The sequence below is a fragment of the Anastrepha ludens genome, chromosome X (assembly GCF_028408465.1).
Source record: "Anastrepha ludens isolate Willacy chromosome X, idAnaLude1.1, whole genome shotgun sequence".
Classification (NCBI taxonomy): Eukaryota; Metazoa; Arthropoda; class Insecta; order Diptera; family Tephritidae; genus Anastrepha; species Anastrepha ludens.
This window is the reverse complement of record NC_071503.1, coordinates 32,246,344-32,265,119: the sequence shown is the minus strand read 5'-3', so window position 1 is coordinate 32,265,119 and position 18,776 is coordinate 32,246,344. Positions and strand designations below refer to the sequence as shown.

Below are 18,776 nucleotides of genomic sequence, written 5' to 3'. Positions count from 1 at the left end.
AATCCCTCTGATACCATCGGATCTACCATTCCAATTTAAACGCTTACAATTTCCGGTAAAGACATCTTTTGCAATGACCATTAATAAATCTCAGGGTCAAACCTTCAACGTTGCAGGCTTAGATTTGAGTGTTGACTGTTTTTCACATGGCCAACTGTATGTCGCTCTTTCAAGAGTAACCTCTAGAGAAAACATGTTTGTATTGTCTAATGACAAGAACGCTATGAACGTTGTATATAAAGACATTCTGTAATATAGTAATTGTTGTAAAAATAAAATAAATACATATGTAAAAATGCAAAAAGTTAATATGCAAAAATGTAGGGTATGAATTTAGATATCCCAAAGATAGCAGGAAATCTTCATGCTATAAAGAAAGGAGAATTGTTTTACTCCAAATTTAACGCGTGCGGGCCACGGGCAATAATGAATAAGCCAAAACTACTGGATCGATTTTAATCATTTTTTCAGTGAGTGACATAGGGTATATATTTTATACCCGTGCGAAGCTGGGCGGGTTGCTAGTATCACATAAAATACACGTACACCTCAAAGACAATAGCATACTAACAAATAGACAAAAAGGTTGCAGGCAACAAACCCAAAACGCAAGAAACAGCTCCTAATAGACCAAACTATTGCACAGAAAACAATAAAAGTTCAAAAAAATCTCCACATATGTTATATATGTAGATTAAAAAAGCATTTGCAAAAATACCGCACAGCTGGTTAATAAAAGTCTTCAAAATATATAAAATACATCCCACTTACTTACTTTTTCTTAACTTAATATGACAAACTGGGTAACTAACATTCACCTCCGAACTCACTCAGAAAATATCCTCACATATAAAATAACAAAAAAAAACAGGAATCTTTCCGGGGGACTCCCTAAGTGCGTTATGGTTCGACATATGTCTGAACCCTCTCCCAAACATACTGAACAGAACGAAATACGTACGGCTTTATTATAAAACGCATATAAATATCATTTAAATCATTGAACAATTTACAACAGACATACAGATGGAGTTTGGATTGATAAGTGCAAATCACAAAACATCGACCAGGAAGATGGAGAAGTCGAAACACAAAAGAAACCCTAAATAACGGAATATTACAAAACATGGAACCAAGTAACTTTACTAGGTTTTCATCACAGCACCAAAATATACCATACCACAATCAAGAAAGAATTGACGAATGAATACCTAATACGGCTTTAGAAACTCACAAAGACCTTTTTAAATTGAAAAATAATTTTCACAGAAATAAACACATATGCCATACCACTCCTAACATACTCATTTGGCACCATCAAATGGAACGATACAGACATACACAGAAAACCTTAAGATAGCCAACAGAACAGAGATCACAAAATACCAAAAACACCTCCCGCATGAATGCAAAGAAATAATAACAATACCCAGAAAAGAAGAAGGGAGGTGCCCCAACCACACATCAACCAAATAGAAAATCTAAGAATATATTTTTACTCCTAAACTACAACCCTTGACACAGCAATAGCCCAGGCAAACAAAATCCTATCTCCACTTAATTTGCAATACATAAACAAACAATAGTAGAAATTTATGAAAATTAGAAACGAAAACAACTTCATGGAAAATAACCATAAGTAATTGCAAATAGTAACATAGGCAAATTTCACACCTACATACATGGCAACCAAAACCAGAAGGGGTTAGTATCGAGATAAAGGATCAAATAATAGCTAACAGAAACTATCATAAATATATAATAAAAGACACAATTGTTACACCCGTTAAGTGCCGAAAATCCAATATACATACATATTGAAGCAATAGACCATACTAAATCTTCTTTTTCTCGATTGGCGCGGTAACCGCTTAAGCGATTTGGGCTGAGCTTAATAAAGCGCGCCAATCGTTTCTTTCTCGTTCTTATGAAACCAAGTCCTAGTCCACCTGATTTTTCCAACGCAGAGGAGGCCTTCCTCTTTCTCTGCTACCACCAGCTGCTACCGCATCGAATACTTTCAGAGCCGGAGTGTTTGTATTCATTCGGAAGACATGACCCTGCCAAAGAAGCCGCTTGATCTTTATTCGCTGCATTATCTCTATTTCGTCGTAAAACGCATACAGCTATTGTTCCATCGCCTATGATACTCACCGTCGCCAACTTGCAAAGGTCCAAAAATCTTCTGTGTCTCACACATTCCAAGTTACGTCTCATTGTATATCGTTATCATCCAAGCATCTGCAACATACGTCGTAAACTCCCGTAAGGAGTTGCCTGATCTCCCATCGGGCGCGTCCCACGTGGTGGATAGGGAAGGCCTCGGCCACTTGGGTTAGGTTCCAACACTCATGTGATGACTCAAAGTTGGCATAGAGTCCGGGTGTCATCCGCGAACCAGACTGGCTAGGGAGGAGACCCTAACAAAAACCGAAAAAGGTAATGGAAAATGAAGGATTGATTAGTCCAGGTGAAGCCCACACAAGTGGTCATCCACTCGCTTCGGCGGCATGGGCATGGATGCTGGGGGCCCCCCCAAGTCTCCCAGATGTATAAGCGAGAGCGCATGCTGGAAAAGACGGGAGTTGCTATCGCAATCTCCTCTTCTTCAGAGACTGAAATACGTTTCACGGTTTCGGAGGGCCTAAGTTGTGAGGTCACCGCGTTGGCAGCACGACCTCACAAAGAAACCGGGAAATCGAAAAGCGTGTCAAGGAGAGAAAGGAGAATGCTGCTGGCGAAGCTCATCCGGGAGTAATCCTCATGCGGCTCTGTCCGCTCTTCTGCGTCTGTGTCTTCCAAAAGGCCTCGATTGGCGGAAGTGACACCCACAGAAACCACCGAGTCCTCGGTGTGCACGAGCACTCCCAAATCGTCTCGCTCTCGACGTAAGCGGAGGAAGACGGTGGCTGAAAGCAGCACACCTCCCTGCCCTGAGGCTGATACCCGCGCACGACCAACCAAGGTACGAGCGTGATTTCGGCGCCATTCAATGTGGCGGGCGATGGTTCTGCCAAGCCACGGTCTAACCGCCGCCTCGCCAACAACTCCAACTCAGCTGTCCGTCGGCGAAAATTTCGTTAGTGGAGGATGGCGAGCTGGACCTTCGCTTGAGCACATCCAAGGGTGTGGCCAAGCTATCCTATAGCTAGAAGGCTGCTGGCCCAAGACCTGTGGCTGTGATCGGAAAACTGGGGCCTGACTATGAGCTGACTGGTTAAGAAATGAAATTCTGCAAAAGCTAGCTGATGCGTCGGGTTGTTGCCTCCGGTCCTGAGGCCAACACGAAGGGCTATGAGACAAAGGACGGCACCATAAGGGTGACGTGCGCGTCTCTGGCCAACTTCAAGTGGATCAGGAACGCTGTCAATAACGTGCCCCCAAAAGGATCACTCGCTTCGCGGTCTGCAGCTAGAAGACCGTATTCCTCAGGAAGGCCATCTGCTGAATTCCAGATCGCGTTCAGTCTACAGCGGATATCCTCTCCTGCTAGCATGTCCAGAATCCAAGCATCAACACTAGGCTTAGGCGAGTCCTCTCGCACGCCAAGCGTAGCCACCGGGAAGGAAAGGAAGGGGCAGCTCTTGCGCTGCGAAAGGATGAGGCCAGTGTTGATGTCATGGGCTCTAGGTACAAGAACAGTCTGAGTCTCTTCTTTGGGACTGTCACCTTCCAAATGAGTGACTTAGACTGTGGTTCCTGTAGTTACCGTCCCCTGACGGTGACACAGATTAACTTGCAGCATTCCAAAGCCACTACTGTACTCTAAAGTAGACGGCTTCCCCAGCTGCACAACTTACCTCATATTACAACAGTGCAAGAGCCCTGGGTCTTTAGGGGCCGCATCTGTGGCTTTAGCGCGTTAAAAAGGGACACGGTATTATATGACAGGAGTTCGAGTAGACCTAGGCCTAGTCTTATAGTATCAACCCATCTCACTGTGACGAGTCTGGCGCATTTCTGTTAACAGGACCTAGTAGCTACTGAGGTGTGTTATAAGGGTAGAAGCGGATGGCTGAGATTTTTGATTGCATCTGCCATTGCCCTCCAGAAACCCCAGAAAACAGACTAGCAGAAGTTTAGGGGGGCGTTGCAGGGCTTTGACGTGACGCCACCAAGACTTCGGAAAGAACAGGGGATCGAGGTGGCAGTTGAGAAACTCAGCACTGACTTAGTTGAATGTTTGGAGTCAGCGTGTCCAATTTGACCTCTCTTTGATCGGACTCCCGTTCCGTGGTGGAACCGAGAGCTCCAAACATTGAGGCGTCAGTCTACAAAACTTCTAACATTCCCATTGCAGCCGGTTCTACGTTACCGGAATGACTCGGGGCTTTCCCGACCAAGGGCTGTCACCTCAGTAAGCTAGCTCTTTCTAGTGAACAGCATATCACCCCACCCCTTACCTCACAGAAGCAACTCCTTACAGCAACCTTGCTCCAAATGCTTCTTCTCAAGGCTGGAATTGAATCCAACCCTGGGCCAGAAGTATTCTATTGCTGCGTCTGCCATAAACGGCTACACCCCAACTCCACCTCGGTTAGGTGCAATAAGTGCAACGAGTGGAACCCCCTTAAGACCTGTTCAGGCTTTTATAGTCCGGGAGCCAGGGGTCGATTTTGGACTGCGTTCTTATACCGTTAAATTCTTGACTATACTTGTGATTTAGTTTTCATGAATAACGCTCACAGACAGCCCCTGCTTCAACGGCTACACTGACCTCAGTGCCGGCACATCACATTGCCGCACCCGCAACCGCCCCCAGTGGCGCGGCCACCAGCCAACATCAGGCCACAACCTATGTTGCGGAACGCACAGCAGGGCCAACGCAGACAACATCACGCATCCCTCACCCCCCGAGTTACGACAATACTCCCGCGAAGCTTCAAGCTATTGCAACTTAACTGCAACGGACTCACGAGCAAGATTGTCGAAATAGTCGACTTCATTAGCCGGTTTGGAATCAAGATAGCTGCGGTCCAGGAGACAAAACTGCACGCTAGCTCCCCCCTGATTACCAGGGACGGCTACAATGTGCATAGAAAGGACCATGACCGAGACAACGGTGGTGGCCTAGCGTTCATAGTCCACCATTCAGTGCAGTATCGTCTTATCGATGAAGGCATCGAACGCAGGGACAGCACCTTAGAATGTCAAGGTATAGCTGTCCGGTCAGGCGATGCCGAGCTCGAAATATATAATGTTAACATACCCCCTGTCACCTGCTGCCCGGCAGGATATCTCCCTGATATTGGTGCGCTCATCAGGGGAGAAAACCGATTGGTAGTAGGTGACTTTAATGCGCATCACGATCTTTGGCATTCAAGCCTGCCAAATGATCGTAGGGGACAGCAATTGGCAGAGCAAATAGACGATTCGACATTCAGCACTGTGAACGACGACGCCCCCTCCAGGGTAGTGGGCAATTGTAGCAGCTCGCCTGACCTAAAAATAGCTAGCGCTGGTCTGATAGATAGCATACCGTGGCGACCTATGCTATCGCTTGCATCAGACCCCTCGCCCATTATCGTCTTGATTGAGAGACCTGCCGACTTTGTTTCCGCGAGCCACCGTTCCTATTTGAACTTTAAAAAAGCTAATTGGGCCGGCTTCACGGAATTCACCGAAATCCCCTTCGTCGCTCTTCCCGTCCCCACCGATGTGGCCCCGCTTCATCCCAGCTGGAAGTTTCAAGGACATCCGTCCTCATTTCCCAGCCGAAGCAGCCAGCTTGGCAAACGAGCGTGACCACCTACGCCAGGTCGATCCCGGGGATCCCCGCATAAGGAATCTCAATTTGGAGATTCGGCAACTGGTAGACCAACATAACCGGACTACATGGGTTGAGCACTTGAAGACCTGCAACCTCACCAATGGGGTGAGTAAGCTCTGGTCCACCGTTAGGTCCCTGTCGAACCCGGCGAAGCACAACGACAGGGTGGCTATCACCTTCAACGGTTGCACTTCGTCAGACCCGAGATAGATATGCGAGCTATTTCAGCCGACTTTTTAAACTGCATCCTCCGGTCGACAGATCCAAGCGTCAAGCCACCAGAAGGCTGCTCACACTGACGAACGACAGTGCGCCACTTACTTTCTCCGGTGATGAGGTTCAGAGGGCCATCAACAAATCAAAAGCTTCAAAAGCCATTGGCCTTATGGACTGAACGCGCTGATGTTGAAGCACCTGGGACCTTTGGGAGTAGGATTTCTCACAAGGGTCTTCAGTCTGTCCTTGGCCACTCTCATCATCCCTGGCAAGTGGAAATTGGGCAGAGTGGTCCCGCTACTGAAACCTGGGAAACCCGCCAACCACGGCGAATCTTATCGTCCGATAACTCTCCTTTCTCAGTAGTGCAGACACTTGAAGCCCTCCTACCCCCACTCTTCACGAAACACCTGGCCACAGCCCCCCATCAGCACGGTTTCCGACAAGTGCATAGCACCACCACTACAGTCACCGCCATAAACGCCCAAATAAACCGCGGGCTTAACCAAAACCGCCCCTGCGAGAGGACTGTCCTAGTAGCGTTGGACCTGAAGAAGGCTTTCGACACAGTCAGCCATTCCACGCTACTAGATGATATTTATCAGTCGACACTCCCGCCAGGGCTGAAGAGGTGGTCCGCAAACTACCTGAGCGGTTGTCACTCGTCAGTGATTTTTCGAGACCAGAGCAATGACATCGATAGCCTGTGTTCCAAAGTGAACAACTACCTTACCGACCTTTCTCGCTTTTTCACCGCGAGGAATCTCCAACTTTCCCCATTAAGTCCACTGTGACCCGCTTTACCAAAGGGACAAGCTGCCCCTTAAGGTAAAAGCCGACGACACACCGATTCCGACGGTAAACAACCCCAAAATGTTGGGTGTAACCTTCGACAGTTTGCTCTCCTTCTCAGCGCACACAACCGCCATTGCCACTTAAGTCCAAAATCGCAACAAGGTTCTCAAGTCGCTTGCCGGCAGCATTTGGAGCAAAGACAAAAAACTGTTGCAATCGACATTTAAGGCAATTGGTCGGTCGGTTCTGAACTATGCTGCGCCTGTCTGGTCGCCTGGAACTAGTAGCACGCAGTGGATAAAACTACAGACATGCCAAAATACTGCCATTCGGACAGCGACGGGTTGCCTCCTGATGTCCCCTGTTCAACACCTTCTCAACGAGGCACAAATGCTTCCAGTAATGGAGCATAACAAACTGCTCAGCAAGCAGTTCCTGCTAGGATGTTACCGCAGGTTTCGCCCCTGCAGTCAGCTGCTTGACACCTCTTAAAATGCGCCAACGAAATCCAGGACAAAGCTGACCGAAATCAACTGAACCTGACAGTGTTTAGACAGTCAATAAACGACATTCACCGGGAAACCGTCACCACCTTCTTAAGCTCCCTTCCTGCAAATGCCGTAATCGGAGTCCAACCACCCCCTATAGCAGATGAAGAGCTCCAGCTTCCTCGTGAGACACGTGTAACACTGGCACAATTACGTTCTGGATATTGTAGCAGGTTAAACTCCTACTTATCCAGAATCGATTCTGTACTCTCGTTGCAATAGCGGTTGTGTGCGCCGAGAAGGAGAGCAAGCTGTCAAAGGTGACTCCCAATATTCTGGGGTTATTTACCGTCGGTATTGGGGTATCATCGACGTGCACCTGAAGTTGCAGCTTGACCTCCTTTGTCCAGGTGGTGAAAAGGGTCGCCGTAGATTTAGTGGGAGAAAGTCTTAAGTTTCTCGCAGTGAAGAAGCGAGAAAGGCGGGCGAGCTAGTCGTTTACTTTGGAGCATAGACCATAAATGTCATTGCCCGAAGCCATTATCGTGCAGTCGTCGGCGTATGAGACCAGTGAGACTCCCTCTGGTAGCTGGGGGAGTTTCGAAATATAGAAATTAAAAAGCAAGGGTGAAAGGACACCACCCTGCGGTACTTCCTGCTTTATTTTTCTCTGTTTTGAAGTTTGGTCTCGAAATATCACCGACGAGTGACGACCACTCAGGTAGTTCGCGGTCCACCTCTTCAGCCCTGGCGGGAGTGTTGACTGTAAAATGTCATCTAGTAGCGTGGCGTGGCTGACTGTATCGCAAGCCTTTTGTAGGTCCAACGCTACTAGGACAGTCCTCTCGCAGGGGCGGTTTTGGTTGACCACTCTCCCTAATTTCCACTTATCAGGAATGATGAGTGTGGCCATGGACAGGTTGAAGACCTTGGTGAGGAATTCTACTCCCAAAGGACCCAGCTTCTTCAGCATCAGCATGTTTAATCCGTCAGGGCCAATGGCTTTAGATGGTTTCATGTGTTTGATGGCCCCCTGAACCTCGTCGCTGGTGAAAGTAAGCGGTGCACTGTTGTTTGGCAGTTTGTGCAACCGTCTGGTGGCACAACGTTTGGATCTGACCGGAGGAGGCAGTATAAATTGCCTTCTAAAATAGCTCGCGCATCTCTTCGGATTCGATGAAGTACGACCGTTGAAGGTGATATCCACCTTGTCGTTGTGCTTCGTCGGGTTCGACAGGGACCTTACGGTGGACCAGAGCTTGCTCACAAAAGAGGTGAAGTTACAGGACTTCAGATGCTCTACCCATTTGGTTCGCTTATGTTGGGTGACCAGTTGCCTGATCTCCGAATTGAGATCCTTTATTCGAGGATCCCCGGGATCGACCTGGCGTAGGCGGTCACGCTCGTTCGCAGTAACGGCTGCTTCGGCTGGAAGTTGGGACGTAATTCCCGGATCCGTTCAGCAGGTATGAAGCGAGCCGCGGCGGCTGTGATCGCCTTGCGGAATGCGCGTTCGCCTGCGCGCTCATCGGTGGGAGTGGGTAGGGCTGCGAAGATGTCCTCAGTAAATTCCGCGAATCTGGTCCAATCAGCTTTGTTAAAGTTGATGTATGACCGGTGATCCGCGCAAACAAAGACGGCAGGTTTCTCGATCGAGATGATAATGGGCAAGTGGTCTGATGCAAGCGATAGCATAGGTCGCCAGGTTATGCTATTTATCAGACCAGCGCTAGCAATTGTTATGTCAGCCGAGCTGCTACAGTTGCCCACTACCCTGGTGGGGGCGTCGTCGTTCACATTGCTGAATGTCGAATCGTCTATTTGCTCTGCCAATTGCTGTCCCCTACGATCATTTGGCAGGCTTGAATGCCAAAGATCGTGATGCGCATTAAAGTCACCTACTACCAATCGGTTTTCTCCCCTGATGAGCGCACCAATATCAGGGAGATATCCTGCCGGGCAGCAGGTGACAGGGGGTATGTTAACATTATATATTTCGAGCTCGGCATCGCCTGACCGGACAGCTATACCTTGACATTCTAAGGTGCTGTCCCTGCGGTCGATGCCTTCATCGATAAGACGATACTGCACTGAATGGTGGACTATGAACGCTAGGCCACCACCGTTGTCTCGCTCGTGGTCCTTTCTGTGCACATTGTAGCCGTCCCTGGTGATTAGGGGCGAGCTAGCGTGCAGTTATGTCTCTTGAACCGCAGCTATCTTAATTCCGAACCGGCTCATGAAGTCGACTATTTCGTCAATCTTGCTCGTAAGTTCGTTGCAGTTTAGTTGCAGAAGCTTGAAGCTTCGCGGGAGGGTTGTCGTAACTCGGGGGGTGAGGGATGCGTGATGTTGTCTGCGTTGGTCCTGCTGTGCGTTCCGCAACATAGGTTGTGGCCTGATGTTGGCTGGTGGCCGCGCTATTGGGGGCGGTTGCGGGTGCAGAGCTCTGCAGCAGGGGGCAACGTAGTCGCGTGTCCACTCACAGGTGGTGTGCAGGCCGGAGCACCTCCGAAAATGGCACCAGCCACTGCAAGAATTGCATTGGACTGTTGTCAAGTTCCGAGGAACTACGGTCGGATACACGGAGCAGACTGTGCGGGGGACCAAGAGCTGCTGGTTTGTCCCCGCACAGAGGTAGGAGCAGGAGGGTTGTGGGTTTGAAAGGGAGTTGTGTTGCTCGTGGGGGCTCCTTACCGTTGTTGTATGTGGCGGCAGTGTGATGTGCCGGCACTGAGGGCAGTGTAGCCGTAGAGGCAGGGGCCGCTTGTGAGCGGGAGCAGGATTGCTGCGAGAGTTTGCTCCTGTGACGTAAGGGGTGGGGTGATATACGATACACTAGACAGGGCTCATATACTGGGGCGGCAGCCCTTGGTCGGGAAAAACCCGAGTCATTCCGGTAAGGTAAAACCGGCTGCCATGGGAATGTGTTTAGTCCGTCAGGGCCAATGGCTTTAGATGTTTTCGATTTGTTGATGGCCCTCTGAACCTCATCACCGGAGAAAGTAAGTGGCGCACTGTCGTTCGTCAGTTTGTGCAGCCTTCTGGTAGCACGACGCTTGGATCTGTCGGCCGGAGGATGCAGTACAAAAAGCCGGCTAAAATAGCTCGCGCATCTCTTCGGGTCCGACGAAGTACAACCGTTGAAGGTGATGGCCACCTTTTCGTTGTGGTTCGTCGGGTTTGACAGGGACCTAACGGTGGACCAGAGCAAACTCACCTTGGAGACCTGTACCAAGTGCTCAACCCATGTAGTCCGGTTATTTTGGTCTACCAGTTGCCGAATCTCCAAATTGAGATTCCTTATGCGGGGATCCCCGGGATCGACCTGGCGTAGGTGGTCACGCTCGTTTGCCAAGCTGGCTGTTTCGGCTGGAAAATGGGGACGAATGTCCTTAAAATTTCCAGCTGGAATGAAGGGAGCCGCAGCAGCTGTGAGCACCTTGTGGAATGCGCGTTCGCCTACGCGCACATCAGTGGGGATGGAAAGAGCGGCGAAGGTGTCCTCGGTGAATTCCGTGAAGCTGGCCCAATTAGCTTTTTTAAAGTTCAAATAGGACCGGTGATTCGTGGAAACGAAGTCGGCAGGTCTCTCAATCGAGACGATAATGGGCAAGTGGTCTGATGCAAGCGATAGTATAGGTCGCCACGTTATGCTATTTATCAGACCCGCGCTAGCTATTTTTAGGTCAGGCGAGCTGCTACAATTGCCCACTTCCCTGGTGGGGGCGTCGTCGTTCACAGTGCTGAATGTCGAGTCGTCTATCTGCTCTGCCAATTGCTGTCCCCTACGATCGTTTGGCCGGCTTGAATGCCAAAGATCGTGATGCGCATTAAAGTCACCTACAACCAATCGGTTTTCAACTCTGATGAGCGCACCTATATCAGGGTGATATCCTGCCGGGCAGCAGGTGACAGGTAAATATTTCGAGCTCGGAATCGCCTGACCGGACAGCTATGCCTTGTCATTCTAAGGTGCTGTCCCTGCGGTCGATTCCTTCATCGATGAGACGATACTGCACTGTGTGGTGGACTATAAACGCTAGGCCACCACCATTGTCTCGCTCGCGATCGTGTCTGTGCACGTTATAGCCATTCCTGGTGATCAGAGAGGACCTAGCGTGCAGCTTGGTTTCCTGGACCGCAGCTATCTTGATACTGTGTCGGCTCATGAAGTCAACTATTTTGTCGACCTTGGCATTCCCATGGCAGCCGGTTCTACGTTACAGGAAGGACTCGGGTTTTCCCCGACCAAGGGCTGCCGCCCCAGTAAACTAGCCCTGTCTAGTGAACAGTAACCCAACCGAATCGAAACAGCTAGTTTTCTGGGCTTATCATTAGATGAGCTAGACGAAGTCGACCGGTGATTACACCACACTGACAGGGCTTCTATTACTGTTAAAACAACAATAACGAATTGCCCATTCATCTAACACCCTCTCGCTCTGGGTCAAACCTGTCGAAACAGCAAATTTCCTGGACCTACCGTTAGATGAGCTAGACGAAGACTACCGGTGATCTACATTATAGGGTTAATTATTCAAATTGCTCTATGGAGATCTGAAGAGATAGTTGATATCAGGTTAGTGCAGTTGCAATGCAATGAGTGGAAACCAAGTGCAATAAGAAGTCAATTGAATGATGTTGGCCTGGGAAATATTTTGGGAGCGAAAGGCGATGGAGAGAAACCATCTAAAAATTAAATGGTGTTAGAAAGTCCTGTGGCTCAGGTATATTCGTACAGTGGAAAAGCTTTAAAATTATTGATGAAGTTCTGCATATGAAAAAGCAAAGATGGAAATCATTTTGTAATATGATCATTTTCCTAAATCCAGATTATGGATTTAGTGGTCCGAAGGAGAGAAATCGTGGAAGATTATAGCAATACAAAGCGGGGTCACCATTTGAGCGGGTGGCCATGGATGTGGCGGGTCCGTTCCCAGCAAATGACTCCAGCAACAAAGAAAATAAAGAAAACAACCCTCTAACACCAGCAATCGGATGGAACAGTCGAAAGATTTAACCAGACTAAGGAGGACCACTTGTGAAAGCTAGTTGGAAAAAGCCAACGAAATTGGGACAAACACATCGTGTTGGCCTATAGCTCAGATGTAGATGAATCTACTGGCCAATATCAAGCAAGGATATTTTCAAGCGATTTAAGACTCCCGGGTGATTTAGCGTTCGGAAGAGATGTCGCTCCTCCAATGGAGGATGGTAGTAATTGGGAAAGACTGCAGGGTGACATGGATAAACTACACCATCTTGTGAGGCAACATACCATTCTAATGAGTAACAAGATGAAGGGTAGATTTGTACATGCTGTGAGACCCGAAGGATTCAGCAAAGAAAATCGAAAATGTTGATACTTCTTTATAATCCCCAAAGAAAGAAAGGAGCTTCTCCAAAGCTGCACGACTCCTGGGAAGATCCATGCAAGATGATTAAAAGATTGAATGATGTGGAATATCGTATACAGCAATACAAAACTGGACAGAGAAAACTCAAAGTAGTGCATCTAGAGAGATTGACTTCATTTGGTTCAAAGGCTTTGATGTCTAATCGGGACGATCGGTTTTAAGCGGAAGGCAGTGCAGGGAAGCGAAAAACCTCGCGCATCGTCTGGCAACAATACAGAGCGAAAGAGATGGAATTCGCCTTGACTATCCAGAAAACGCCCACGATACAGCCAGCACTCCGCACGATACTAACCACATATTCACATAAATCTACTCATCTAACATTCCTCCTGTCGAAACGGCGGGTTTCTTTGGTCTACCGTTAGATGAGCTAGACGAAGACGACCGATAACTAGATTGGCAGAGTTTAGTAAACTGCTACAATAACAAAAACTATAATATAATAAAAAATTTTGAATTTAGCAATCCAGTGGTTCAACTCAGACAAACTTTTGTGGAACATTTTATTGGAAAAACAAAAGACGTTACAAATTATTTAGTAACAATATATTAAATAAATATTTTATTAAAAATGCCGCAGAATAAAATATCACGCGTCGTTCATATCGTTAATCAGAATTACACATTAAAATCGATACTTCAAAAAAAGTTTAGAAAAAACGCGAGCGATTTTTAATTCCGAAATTTCACTATGGCAAATCAATAAATCAAAAACAAAAATTTATAAAAAAGGGGCAACAATGGCAAAAATCGAGCCAACTGGCAACAATAGCGAAAGAGATGTCAAAATAAAAACATGAATTAGCCCTGATGGGACAGCAAATAACGAGACAGATCACGCTTTCTTGGCCTACCGTTGGATGAGTTAGGCGAAGATGACAGGTGACTACCTCGCACAGACCGGGTTTACTGCTCCAACATCAGAGCTGCCAGATCTAGAAATTATGATAGTCATTAAACACATAAGCAGAGGTGCATGCGCCTAGGGTATTCAGTTGGAAGTTGAACTTGTAAGCGAATAAACGAAAAGTAATAGAGTGATTCAATCTTAAGGTGAACGTGTATATTTAAAATAAAGTGTTGGAAATATAGTAAGGCAAGTGTGTTGCCATTGAGTAAAGCCATGTCAAGTGATCCTCGAAAATTTCACTAAGTCACGGATTTTGGGGCAAGATGTCTCGTTGTGTAGTCAAAGTCATGTCAACGCTATTCTATAATTATTTCGCACAAATTCTAATTTTAGCAATTGTTATTAACAATCAAAGTTTTAAGCAAGATTAAATTGAAAAATTAATTACTCCAAAACTACAATAGATAATGACGTGAAATTTTGCATACCATTCAAGTATTGTCTATACTATTTTTCAAGTGTTAATAACTCTTTTTATTGTGACAAATTGATAAAAAAATAATAACCTTTTGTAATCAGTTGCATTTTTTCATGTTTTCTTCACGCTGTAAAACAATCGGACTTACGCATAATTGTGCGGAAAACGCTTACCTTCAATAATCTGAAAATAGAATTTTGTACTTTTACTCCATTTCCGAGATATTGACTGTTTTGTAACTTGATGTGCTCGACGGTGGCATTGCTGCCATCGGCTGATCGGTCGCGCGGCGGCTTGAGGGACCGCGCAAACTGAAGCAGCGTACAACTAATTTCATTAAAATAATTATATTGTATTAAAAGTCCGAAAGATTCCAACTATAGTACATTTTTACCATAATATGACAGTTGTATTTACTTTTCTTACTTTTATTTGCTGATAGTATTTTCAAACAAAAAATCGTCTTTTGAAAAAATTCGACTTTGAATTTTTTTTCCAATTGATGTAGTTTTGATATTTTTTTTTCATGAGCACCACACTCAAGTTGAGAGCAAAAATCAAAATCGATTGTTTTATGGTTGATACTGTTCTTTTCAAGCAAAGCGTCTTTAATATTTTTCACAAAAGCTGAGTTTGGATTTTCTGTTTTTTTCTGATTTTTTAATTCTGCATTTTTTGTTCCTTTTCCGGAATTAATGACGTCTGCAACAATTTCTTTGAGTTCCTTATTGCATAAATCAGAACACCTTTTTTTTTAATTGGTGGTTCGCCTAGGTCTTGCAAAATTTTGTTCACTTTATCGAATTTCAAAGAATGATCAGTGTTCTTTATTTCGAAATTTTCACCCTCCGAATCGTCAAAAGAATCTATAGAGCTATCCGACGTCTCATTTTCTGCACTTTGAGTAGGACTGAAAAAAGAAACGTGGCGATTTACTCTAGCGGAGTCAGCAATTTTAAATGTTTTATTAACTTTCACATTAAAAATTGAAGTGCTTTTGTTCATAAGTTCTCGTTATAAATTCATTCAATAGTCCTTTAAGGTTAAAAATAGCAATAAAAGAAAACAAATTTGGACAGTATGTAAATATCTAACGAAATGCACATTATACAAGCAAACATCCATTCATTCTGAAAAGAAATAATTTTCAATCGAAATTCAAATCTTGTTTGCAACAGTAGACTACAATAGTTTATTTACAGTATGTGACATATTAATTTCCAATGTGATAATGTAAGCGATAGTAATTAAATAATTACGCGAAGAATATTGAATAAATATTACAGCTCACCTCGTGTTCTGACAATGTGTACCTAGTGCGATCACAGTAGTTTTCGCACCCTGATATAATTCTTTGCGACACATTTTACAAACATATTGACCAATATATTTTTCAAATTTATCATTCCACTTAGATGTCACCAAAAATAAATTGCGTCGGACACAATTATGGCCTTTTTTCATAAACTTAATACAGCATTCTATCGGTCGAACCATAATTATAATAATATTGAAATATGCAAATATGCTTTGTCACCAGTCACCACTTAAATCGAACTGACACAAAACAGTGTCGAATTCAGTCAATAGGCAATAAATTCTGTGCGAGCATGTTCAAACGTGCACGCTGCTTCAGTTTGCGCGGTCCCTCAAGCCGCCGCGCGACCGATCAGCCGATGGCAGCAATGCCACCGTCGAGCGAATCAAGTTACAAAACAGTCAATATCTCGGAAATGGATAAAAGTACAAAATTCTATTTTCAGATTATTAAAGGTAAGCGTTTTCCGCACAATTATGCGTAAGTCCGATTGTTTTACAGCGTGAAGAAAACATGAAAAAATGCAACTGATTACAAAAGGTTATTATTTTTTTATCAATTTGTCACAATAAAAAGAGTTATTAACACTTGAAAAATAGTATAGACAATACTTGAATGGTATGCAAAATTTCACGTCATTATCTATTGTAGTTTTGGAGTAATTAATTTTTCAATTTAATCTTGCTTAAAACTTTGATTGTTAATAACAATTGCTAAAATTAGAATTTGCGCGAAATATTTATAGAATAGCGTTAACATGACTTTGACTACACAACGAGACATCTTGCCCCAAAATCCGTGACTTAGTGAAATTTTCGAGGATCACTTGACATGGCTTTACTCATTAATTTGTAACTTTTATTTAATAATCTAGTGATTGAACCCAGAGGGGCTATTGTAGGAAAGTTTTTTAATTTTAACGTAAGAAAATTCGTGACAATATATAAAGGGTGATTATTTAACTATTATCTTTTTAAACAGTTGGTTTAAACACCTGACGCTGTTTCGTGTTTTGTTTCACTGACAAACAGTTTGGTCTACAATTTAACCATGAATCGCCTTACAAACGAACAACGCTTAAAATTCATTGAATTTTATTATAAAAATGCGTGTTCTTTTAAGAAAGTTTAAGATCCACTTTTTTATTGAAAAATTGTGTTGAGCGACGAAGCTCATTTTTGGATCAATGGGTTCGTAAAGAATTGTCGATTTTGGAGTGAAGATCAGCCAGAAGAATTGCAAGAGCTACCAATGTATCGGGGTGTAGGGCAGATCGCCACCTCGTGGTGCACCCTGGGTAGCGCTAAATGATCTGCGGCCTCAACGGCCTTCCTGAACGATGACGACCTCCCCCCCCCTTTCGATTTGGACACATTTTTTTCTATTACTTTTTCGACTTTTTCTGACCCCTGTGCTGGTAGTCGCGGCATTCTGCCACCTGAGCATGCTGAGATGAAACTCAGCAGAAATGGCTGAATGACGTGACTGCCCCCCACCCGTTAAAACCCTGGCAGGCCTCGGATAGTCAATAACCCTGCAGAAAGCTTCAGGGGGTAGCGGGAGTTCGGAACCGAACCCCAAAACCACCTCTCTCAGGACAGGAGTGAAATCATCTAAAAAAAAACTTACGCCCCGGGGGGTAAGGCGCCGGAATCGACGTGTAGGGCAGTGACCAAGGGGGACACCGAGAGAAAGTCGAAACCGAGAGAAAGTCGAAACCGACTTTCTCCATTAATCCGGGGGTTAAAGGTGGGAACCCACCTTTGATAGGTAGCGGATCACAGACGGAACCGTCTGCGACTCCTGAGCAGTGGCGCTGGATGGGGTAGCCAGCACCAGCAAAAGACTTTCCACTAGCTTTCCGGGGACTTCGGGGGTATCTCTTCGAGGACCCTCCATTAGGCCTAAACGGCAGGCAGAGCAGAGTAAGCGGTCCTTCTCTGACCTTCGTATGGCTACCAAGATCCTGGAGCGCTACGGTGGCCAGAATGGCCCTCAGTTATCTGAAAAGCATTCCCAGACGCTCGAGTGGGCCAGGAAGGTGATCAGAGGAGCAGAGAAAGGCAGCGGAATGGGAGTGGAAGCGAGTGCGCCACAACTGGACTCATGAGTAAAAAAGCAACGCTCCCAGGAGGAGGATGTCTCCCAAGAAAAGAGACCCAGGGTTGGTGGTGGCCAGCCAAAACCGTTTAGAGAAGTCACAAAACAGGCGGGCTCCATCATTCTCGGGGTGATGGACAGCGGTAGAGAAGACGGCGCCATCTCTAGGAAGTAGTGCAAGAGGGTAGCGCCAGCCATCTCCGCAGTATTCATGAAGGTAGTGAGGGAAAACCCTGGACCACTTCCACGCTGTGAAAGTGCCGGATGGCACTATGGTTCTTACAGGAGAATCGTCTGCGGTGACGAACGGTCAGCCTCAATGTATAGGGCGGCAGTGGCCTTGGTGGGAGAGGTATGGGAGGGAGCTAAGCTGAAGGTAGTGGACAGAAGGGATCTACCTGTGCCTCCGCGAGCACGTGTCTGACTCCCCTCCGAACCCTCTGCTTCGAAGGAGATGGAGGAAATATTCCGCTATTGCAATCCCAAACTTCCCACGCATAACTGGAGGGTGGTTAAGGTGGCGGCCGCCGTAGCCGAATGGGTTGGTGCGTGATTACCATTCGGAATTCACAGAGAGGTCGTTGGTTCGAATCTCGGTGAAGGCAAAATTAATAAAAACATTTTTCTAATAGCGGTCGCCCCTAGGCAGGCAATGGCAAACCTCCGAGTGTATTTCTGCCATGAAAAAGCTCCTCATAAAAATATCAGCCGTTCGGAGTCGGCTTGAAACTGTAGGTCCCTCCATTTGTGGAACAACATCAAGACGCACACCACAAATAGGAGGAGGAGCTCGGCCAAACACCTAACAGAAGTGTACGCGCCAATTATTTATTTTATTTTATTAAGGTGGAGAAGACTGAGGGATCCCACCGGCAAGCGTTAATAATGCTGAATGCAGAGTCTCTCAGTCCTCTCGCTGAAGCAAAGGGGGTCATCAACTATGGCTCCGAGAAGGTAGTCCTTAAGGTCTACCAAACCGACAGAGAAGGAGATGCCCCTGCACAGCCGGAAGTGCTGCGAGAGTAAAGCCCACAGTAGAGGAAGCTCCTGTGAACATGGAAGTAGAATTCGTCACGACGGAGGGTGACAATGCTGATGACGTCCGCTCTTTACCGGGGTCCGTCATAAGCATCGGGTAGTTCTACGACAGGGCGGAGGAGGAGAGGCTTCTGGCCTCGGAGAGCGAGGACGCTGTCCTTGGGGTGATTGAGAGGATCTTGGAGGATGAATATTCTTCAGATAAATTTTTAACACTCTAAGGCGGCCTTTGCCAACCTACTTATCCACCTTGAGCAAGGGGGAGCTGATATAGTCCTGATGCAGGAGCCGTGGTTGAGCAGC

General features: G+C 46.1%; 1 protein-coding gene across 1 annotated transcript; it reads right to left on the bottom strand.

The window, feature by feature from the left end:
• Nucleotides 1-9,962: 9,962 nt before the first annotated feature.
• On the bottom strand, nt 9,963-11,044 carry LOC128869896 (uncharacterized; the record flags this gene model as incomplete). The annotated part of the gene is made up of 2 exons (XM_054112494.1): nt 9,963-10,073; nt 10,490-11,044. Coding segments are annotated over 2 exons (666 nt in total), but the record flags the coding sequence as incomplete, so codon positions are not given.
• Nucleotides 11,045-18,776: the final 7,732 nt, after the last annotated feature.